We start from the raw sequence: 9,512 nt of genomic DNA on the forward strand, positions 1-9,512 counted from the left end.
ATTCAATTTGATTGAAAACTTAATTTGTTACCCTCTACTGTGCGCTCGTGGGAGGTGTGTGTGTGTGTGTGTGTGTGTGTGCGCGCGCGCGCGTGCGCGTGTGTGTGCGTGCGCGCGCGTGCGTCTGGGAGTCGGCGTTAGCCTAAATCCCAGCCCAGAAATTCTTTCCTCAGCAAATTAAGCTTTTGATAATCAGTTAATTAGCCAGACAAATCAGCAGCTGTAGCCCCCACAGACAATCTGAATACCTGTAGGGCCAGCATTGAAGATTTTAAACTGGAGAATGTCTCTCATTATCGCTCACTCAGGATTCCAGGTGTCAGAATCCAAGTTTCTGTCAGCAGCGCTAATGTGTTCTCCGTTATGTTCGTATCTTCAGTCATATCTCGCGGTGTGTTAAGTCCTCTTATCAGTCAGCCGTCCTCCACTCTGCGTAATTCACCTCATTTCCACATTAGCGTGTAGCTGACAGGTGTCAAAATCAAATCCAGTCACAGCCCGGGTTTCAGTTGAGGTGTACATGCTCAGCGTCCCCGGTTTATCTCAGCACTGTTGCCTCTGATATCATAAGAGAAGGGCGCTGAATGACAGACCCCTAAAGTTTTACACCACGAAGACTATCTCTCACTTTTAACACCACAGTAGAGTCAGCCCCCCCGTCCACACCCCTCCTGACAGGCAGCAGTAATAACAGGGTAGCTAGTTTATCAGACTGGGACTGGGAATTCACAGAGATGGAATCATTTAATAGGCAGAGGCTTTCTGGTGTTTGTTATTTTATTTATTTATTTTCCCCTTCATACTTGGCTGAGGTGACATTGGGGGGGGGAGGGGAGAGATCTTGTCCATTAATAACACATGAGAGGATGTGAGATTTGAATACTGATGCTGAGTGATGCGCAACAGTGCAATTCTGTGTTTCTATATCTGTCTACTGTGGTGTTGCACTCAGTAAGCAGTGTGATTCATGGCTTGATTATATTAAACCACGGAGCAGTTTTTTCCCACATTGGTGACTCAAAGGCTTTTCCTCTGAATGCTTCCCTGCTGTACCTCTTAATAACTCTATTTTTTTGCACATTTTTATTGGGCTTCTACTGTGATAGAAGGTGACCTCATCCCCGAATCCCTAGTCTCGCATTGCCAGACCTATCTCCACAGAGCCGAATCCCAGACCTCATTAGAAACTATCATTACAGAGAAGTCTAGACACAGTCCTCCACAGTGTTGAATCCTGTCTTTTATTGTGTACCCTGACCTTTCATCACAATAGGTTATGATGTACCTTTAATATTGGTGCTTTCCACCGGTGTTAAGACCATAATGTGAGCCCATACCGTTGTTATAGTTAACTGACATATCCCTTAGGGCCTCCTCTACGTCTCAGTATAATATTTTAGAAATGTATGGCTGTCCTCACTGTATATGCTCAGGTGGATCATATTTCAGGTGTGACTACAGACTCCTGACCTTTTCCATATCCCACAGCTCCTCACATTTCCTCTGCTGTACTGTTGTACAGTTGAGGTCAGCGAAACCTGGCCTTTCTCATAATGTGCATAATGTAGAAACTAATACATTCGGCTATTACATGACAGAAAGTCAGTGCAGGTACTCTGCTTACCTTCCTCTATCTCTGCAGTATGAACCTGACCTGGAGGGACATGCAGCACCTGGTGGTGAGGACGTCCCGGCCGGGACACCTCAGCGCTGGAGACTGGAAGACCAACGGAGTGGGACGCAGAGGTAGAGGCTGGCTTGTCCAAATCAAGCACAGATGGTATTATATGGTGTGATATTTGTCCCTCTATCTTGAGCGCACAGTGGGACATTTTAAGCACAAAAAAGCACATGCATTATATAATATATACAGTATAATCAAACTAAATAATAACACAAAATCACAACTTCTCACTCAGTTTCAAACTCCCTGCTCTGTGTGAGATCTCAGCATCTCCGCTCGGTGCGCTCTCAGGTCTGCCTGCATGTTCGACCAACTTGACATCCAAGAAAATGGGGCTAATTTTGGTCATTTTGTCTCCATTCCAGGATTACAGTTTTTTTTTGGTCTGCTACAGCATGTACATATCTTTTCTGTAAATCACTTGTCTTGTGTTATTCTCTGAGAAAAGATAAGAAAGAAATTTAAATTTTACATTTTATGGTTTTTATGATGGCTTAACTTTTTCAAGTCAAGTCAACTTTATTGTCAATTCTGCAACATGTGCCAGACTTACAGAGCAATTGAAAATACGTTTCTCTCCAACTCACGGTGCAATAAGGACAGCAAGTATAATATAAAAGATAAGAAATATATACAAATAAAGATTAAAAAAGATAAATAATATGTACAAATAAGCTAAAGAAAGATAAGTAATATATACAATACAGTAATGCATTCTAAATAGTGCAAATGTAAGGCAAAATCAAACAGTACAGAAAACTAAACATGAAGATATTTGAAATGTGCAATATAAAGGAAGAGTTCCTTCTATACGCAGAGCAGACGGTCACACTGAGCCAGACAGCAGCTATACAACACAAGATCCACAGACTGTGAACAGCAACCCACATCAGCTATCCTGCTGAAGTCTCCTGCTTATCTAACTTACAAACATGAATGCACATCTTGTCCTTGGTGACCAAAGTGCACTGCTAACGTCATTTTTCCAGACTGAATAACTAAATAGATGGTAGGTTGCAGCACATTAAACAGCATGTGAACCTACCTGCAAATATCTCTTTGGTCAGTTTAGATGCTGGTGTGGTCCTTTCTCTTTAATATCTCTGCTGATAACACTCTGTCTGCACATGACGTGTAGGCTACAGTGCTAGACCCTCCAGCCAGCTCAGATGAAATGTATTTCTGATATTTCCTCTTATGACCTTTTTTCTTCCTACTAATAACAAAACAATTGGCAATACATACACCTTTAAAATAGTTTTACATTGTTACATTATATTTGCAGAAAGGAATGTCCAAATGTGATTTGGATAACTGAAGGAACTACATTTGATGATTGCGGGCTCAGGATTTAGGAACAAGTATAATGCCATAGTATAACAACAACAATCCACAGTCAAGAGTGGATTGTTGACTGACAGTAATTTCTCTTTCTGTGGTGTTATCTCATCGCCACCACCCACCAACCTGCCATTTTTATCTCCACAGTGAGTCATTCGTACGGTTATGGACTTCTGGATGCAGGTGCCATGGTGGCTTTGGCACAGAACTGGACCACAGTGGGACCACAGCATCAGTGTGTTCACACTATGCTCACGGAACCAAGGTTAGAAGTGTGTGTGTGTGTGTGTGTGTGTGTGTGTGTGTGTGTGTGTGTGTGTGTGTGTGTGTGTGTGTGTACTACAGTGAGGTTTAGTCTCATTATGAGCACTTGCTGTTCTTTCACCCAGCTCAGCTTGATAGATGTTCCCTTATTCTCCTCGGAGCTGGGACGGTCGCGTAGATTTGCAGCACAGCGCTATTGTCTGTGTCCATTTCTGCAGCCACACAACATTAACCACCCTCCCCTCCACTCGTCAAATCTGCAGAGACATCGGGAACAAGCTGGTGTTCAGCAAGAGCGTGGATGCCTGCTGGGGACGAACCGAGTATGTCAGCTCTCTGGAACACGTTCAGGCTCGCCTCACTCTCTCCCACAACCAAAGAGGAAAATTGGCCATTCATCTCATCAGCCCACTGGGCACACGCTCCACCTTGCTGTTCCCCAGGTACACAGTAAAACACACCACTGTACACAAACAGCCGAGCCATGTTATGAATCTCTCTTTGCCTGTGTCTCTTTCACACACACGCACACATCCATACACAAATGCACACATACACGCACCCACCCACACACACACACACACACACACACACAAACCCAATGTGCATGTACCTCAATTTTATCTGTGCATAGATACTCCCACAAGTATACTCCTTGGGAAAATCACACTTTCTGCATTTTACCACCAAAAAACACAAACACCTCATCTCTCCCCTTTTCTTTTAGGCCCAATGACTTCTCCTCAGAGGGATTCAACGACTGGGCCTTCATGACCACCCACTCATGGGGCGAGGATCCTCAAGGGGAATGGACACTGGAAATAGAAAACGTAGCAGCTAATGGACATGACTATGGTAAGCCCACTCATCACCATTAATTGTTCAGTCTGGTCACTTCACATCAAACCTACAGTCATGCCAGCATTTACTGCCCCCTCATCAACTCAAGTCCTTTTTGCATATTTCCATGCTGGCCTAAATAGCCTCTGCTCAGTTCCCCTCTTTTCTGTCTCTCTCTCTAATGATTCAGTTTATTTAATAATTTTTGTGGTACCAGGGGGAGCGGCTCCAAATCGGGCTGCATTTTCTTTCAAAAGGCAAACGGCAGCATATTGCCAAGAAGAGTTAACTCGTACGTTCCTGAGCTCTCTTGTGGCTTTGTTTACTCTGAGCAGCCGGGGAAATGAGATAGGAAGGCATCTTTTCCTCTGCTGGTGTTGATTCGCGATGCGATGCGTTTGGTCCACTCTCATCACTTGTTTCCTTTTCATCCACCCCCATATCCTCTTCTCAGCCAGTTCACACCACCAGTTCCATTTCTGAGAGGTGATACATTGATATTCTCTTCCACATCTTAAAGCACCCATATTATGCTAATTTTCAGGTTCATAATTGTATTTTAAGGTTGTACCAGAATAGGTTTACATGGGTTAATTTTCAAAAAACAAAAACAACAAAAACAACATATTTTTGTTGTACTGCACCGCTCTCTCTCACTGCTGCAGATCCTCTTTTCAGCTGGTCTCTGTTTTAGCTACAGAGTGAGACCTCTTTTCTTCTTCTTCTTCTGTACTATCTTTGATTGCACTCACACATGCGCAGTAGCTCAGATGTAGATCATGTCAGCTAGCTAGCTCCATAGACAGTAAAAGAAAGGCTGTTTCTACAACTTTGGTCAGTTACAAGGCAGGATTAGCTGGGAGACTTCTAAATGAGGGCGCACATGTAAGTAGTTCTTTTGTAGATTATGGTGAACTTGTGTGTGTTGTAGCAGTGCTTTGCTATTGAGAACGAGGTAGCATGTTAGCGTTAGCAACGCTAACGCTACAAGCTAATGGTTCCGGTTAGCCAGCTCGTTTCGGCTTGTGACATCACAAGCCGTGCCGATTTTCGAACAGCTCACCCAGAGACTGAAGGCAGGACACATTCAGAAACTGTATCTCACTCTAAACAGCATGGATGGATTTTTTTCAAAGTTTGTATGTGTGTGGAAGCACCAGAGACACAACATAACACCCCAAATCCCAGAAAAAGTGTTTTTTTCATAATATGGGCACTTTAATATCCCCCTTCCTCTCTCTCTCTCTCTCTCTCTCTCAGCTGTGTTAAGTCAGTTCACCCTCATCCTGTGGGGTACTGGACCCAGCGTCGTCAGTCCCTCATCATCTGACTTCCCTCGGCCGTCCAACAACAGCTGCAAGACTTTTGATGCCCAGCAGATCTGTATCGGTGAGATCATTCGGACTTCACATAAACTTTAAACAGGAGCCATTTATGTGGAATGGGCTCATTTGTATTGGCGCTGGCACACAGTCATTGTTACAAAACAGGCTTTTGGTCAGACTGTGTTGGCTATTTCAACTTGTGAAAAGTGAATGCTGTGAATACAGATTATCCATTTACAAGCCTCGTTTGCATTTGTTTACCCGCACACTATGAATATGCATGTTGCCATATGTCACCTTAGTTTGAATCAGAGTGTTGGACGTATGGAGGAGCAGCAGGGGAGATTAAAAACCGCGAGAGGTGCTACGTTGTCAGCAACTGTTCAGGAGGATGACTCCCTCATTGAAAGGCAGATGAGATCGGAAGCTTCATTCTGTTTCCAGACTCCATAATTCAGTTAAAATCTACATTTCAGGAGTTAGTGGTAACACTTTGTTTTACAGGGCCCAGAACTGGAAGGTTCCTGGAAAGGACTTTGTAATGTTTGTGATAGTAACACCTTCCATTTTGTGGTTGTGGCCTTTTGTTAACAAATGAACCATCTTTTAGGCAGTTCACAGGAGATACGTTGAAAAAAAAAAAAAAATGCTAATGTATTTCTGTGTGGTTGTAAACTGAATACAATTCAACACATATATAAAGAATATGGTTTCTAACAAATACATGAATAGTAACGTGTTTAAAATGATCTCCATTTTCCAGTCATTAAAATCTTTGGTAACACTTTACTTGAAGGTCATCCTGTTTAATGTCAAGTTGTCTTAATAAGGACACTCCAAAGAAATTTAATGTCACGTTGTCATGACAAATACATCTTCTGGTATTGTCATCCTGGTTAATGTCAAGTTGTCATTACAAAGACATCCCAAACAAATTTAATGTCAACTTGTCATGACCAAGACCACTTCTGGTAATGTCACTTTGATTAATGTCAAGTTGTCATAATCAAGACAACCCAAACAATGTCAACTTGTCATGACAAAAACCGAATGACAGAAAACCAAAACTTAATGACAGAAGTAATAAACGTTTATAACTTGTTTATAACGTTTATGACACGTTCATGACAGTGTCATGTCATAGTTATGACAGTGTCATGTCACGATTATGTCGATACCTTCAAGTAAAGTGTTACCAAATCTTTCAAGGAAATTTCTTTGGAAATCAACAACTGCTTATAGACCGTGCCCGACTGCTATGTACAGTAACTATTAAACACTTTCTCTTTATTTCCAAATAATATCAAATAATCATAATAATAATAATAAGTTATTTTTCATGCAAAATGATGATGATGGCTCCAGCTTTTCAAATATGAGGTTGTGCTGGTTTTCCTTGTCTTACACTATTGTGAACTGACATTTTTGGGATTTTGAACTGAAGCAAAAAAGCAATTTGAAAACCCACTCTGGGCTCGGGAAATTATGACGGCTAATTTATTACTATTTTCGGAGATTTTACAGACAAAATAAATCATTAATGAATCAAGAAAATAATCAACAGATTGATCGTAGCTCTAATATACACTGTAGTTCTTTCCAGTAAGCTTCCAAGGAAATTGTAAATACATTTTTGGACTTGTGAAGCCAGTTATTTTTGGATGCATGAGACTTAACTTCCCTTATGGTTTCCTCCCACGCTCCACCCAGAGTGCAGCCCCGGCTTCTCCCTCTTCCTCCAGGGTTGTGTGAAGTTATGTCCGCCCGGCTTCACCTCGGGGCCGCAGCTCCTCAACCTCTCGCTGGAGAACTGGGTGGACCTGTCCTCGGTCCAGGCCTGCCTACCCTGCAACCCCGCCTGCCTCACCTGCTCAGGCAGCGGGCCTACAGACTGCCTGTCCTGCCCGCCTCACAGCCACCTGGTTCTCACCTCCTGCCTGCACCAGAACCAGGTCCAGCGCAAATCCCCGTTAGCTGGGGAAGTCCAGGGTGAGCGAGCGCAGCCAGCGGGGGCGATCCCAGCAGCAGCAGCAGCAGACGACAGCGGAGAAGGCGAGGAACCTCCGGGGCTCGGCGTAGCTCCGTCCAGTCAGCTGCCTGTCGTCATGGCCGTGCTCGGCTGTGCCTTCATCCTGGCTGCCTTCGCCGGGGTCTTCCTCTTGCTGCAGATGCGCTCAGGTGGCGCTTTTTTGGGCTGGAGGACCAAACTGCCTTCTGTGTATTCACAGACGAGAGGGGTGCGGGTGGGCTTCGGTTTTGGCTTCGGCCAAGGACCGGAGAGGAAGGCACGGATTTGCTACAAGGGGATCCCCACTGTGTGGGGGGATGAGGACGTGATGGCCTACCAGTCTGAATCAGACAGCGAGGAAGTGGACGGTCACGGCGAGAGGACAGCTTTTATCAAGACGCAGAGCTCGATCTAGCTGAATCTGCTGAATGTCTGACACCACGACTCCCTGGGTCTCATCAGCATTTAGATCTGACTGGATAGAGCTGATACATAAAGGAGAATCACACAGATCAGAACAAACACAAAACACAGGCCTTACTGTCCCATCAGCACCCCATCTAAATGCATTAAAGAGTCAATCGTTAGTTTTTTTCATGTATTTATTTGCATTTGTTAATTTATCTTATTTGATACAACATTTTGACGTCAGATGTATTCATTATGCATTTGACTCTTTGTTTCCAATTTCAGGTGTTATGTAACTGTTATTTTTACTTTAATGACCTGCTTGACGTATTTTTTTCCAGTTTGTTAAAGGGGTATTTACAAGACAAATCAGTCAAAACCAAAGCAGCAGAGACCGAGATATCCTGGCTTTTAGTCCCAAGTATAGGTCAAAAACCCCAAAACCTGAATCCTACATTTCCCATAATGCAACTCAATAGCATCTTACGTTAGAGCTCCTCTGCCCGGTAAATGGCCATGTCTCCACACCCCCAGCTTCTGAAAAAGAAATTTCAAGCCCAATAACCAATCAGAGTTTTTTAAAAATGATGACGTCATCACGACTTCTCAAAGCTCCTCCAGAACTACAGAGGAACATTATACAACAGGCTGAGACGAGTAAACTGAACTCGATGTGTAAAATGGGTGGAGTGGTCCTCTAAGCCAGTAGTGTGCATTGGTTGGTCCCCAACACAAACAGCTGGCCATCAGCACAGGCAGACGTCTCATAAATTGGCGTTATATTTGATCAGACTCCTGGCAGATTGTGGGCCAGAGGTTGTGAAGTAGTTGATAGTAAGAAAACTTTAAATTGAGGATTTCTGCAGCGTACTGGGACGGAATAATAAAACATCCCGCTGGCTGTTTGATAAGCAGGAAACTTGTAGAGGACGCTTTGTTTTCAATCAAGGAACAGCGGGTATTACCACCCTAGCATAGACACATCTGATATATCAGTCACAAAATCTCATTGACTTGTAGTAGAGTAACACTGTTTTTGAATGAAATAAAAAATAAAAACTTTGCCCGAAGCTGCTTGGCTGACCTTTACAATATATTTTCCTCCTGGTTGCTGGTTGTAAGAAATGAGATCATTTTCTCTTCATTTTCCCCACAGAGCATATATTGATTTTGGGGCTTCTCTCCCAGAACATCTTCATCAGGGTAACACTCTCCCTTTCTATCGTGAGCGCCATACATTGAAAAACAAATGCCATGCTTTATTTTTCATCTATAACAGTGTGGACTACTACACTGCTACGCAAGTTGAATCAAAGCCTTTGGATGTAAAGGCCAGAATTGTTACCGTGATTGAGTAATGAAGAGGTCTTGTATCACATTTTCTATGTTTGTTTTATATCCTTTTTTTATTTAACTGACAACGGATGTTAATGTTGTGGAAATGAGTTTCATGCTGGAATAAAAATGACTTTGGCTGTTGCATAGATAGACTGTTTGCGTCTTAACTGCCAGATTTTAAAACTTTTAGGGTTTTATGCATCTTAAACTCAGCCTGACATACAAACACCACCCGAAAGAGCAGATGGTTCATCACTTCTTCATGGCTGTTTGTCATTGTAGCAAGTGTGTTCCCTTCACTCCG

At 43.1% G+C, this 9,512-nt stretch overlaps 1 protein-coding gene across 1 annotated transcript in view; it reads left to right on the forward strand.

Annotated features, from left to right (window-relative positions):
* Positions 1-9,335, forward strand: part of furinb (furin (paired basic amino acid cleaving enzyme) b) — a 79,488-nt gene extending 70,153 nt beyond the window's left edge. The window contains exons 11-16 of the mRNA XM_031282552.2: positions 1,643-1,746; positions 3,173-3,290; positions 3,553-3,732; positions 4,017-4,144; positions 5,390-5,518; positions 7,165-9,335. Of these exons, the coding sequence (XP_031138412.1) occupies positions 1,643-1,746; positions 3,173-3,290; positions 3,553-3,732; positions 4,017-4,144; positions 5,390-5,518; positions 7,165-7,877 (1,372 nt within the window). The 3' untranslated portion in view covers positions 7,878-9,335. The remainder of the gene's footprint in view (positions 1-1,642; positions 1,747-3,172; positions 3,291-3,552; positions 3,733-4,016; positions 4,145-5,389; positions 5,519-7,164) is intronic.
* The last annotated feature ends 177 nt before the right edge of the window (positions 9,336-9,512 follow it).

The sequence above is a fragment of the Sander lucioperca genome, chromosome 7 (assembly GCF_008315115.2).
Source record: "Sander lucioperca isolate FBNREF2018 chromosome 7, SLUC_FBN_1.2, whole genome shotgun sequence".
In the NCBI taxonomy this organism is placed as follows: Eukaryota; Metazoa; Chordata; class Actinopteri; order Perciformes; family Percidae; genus Sander; species Sander lucioperca.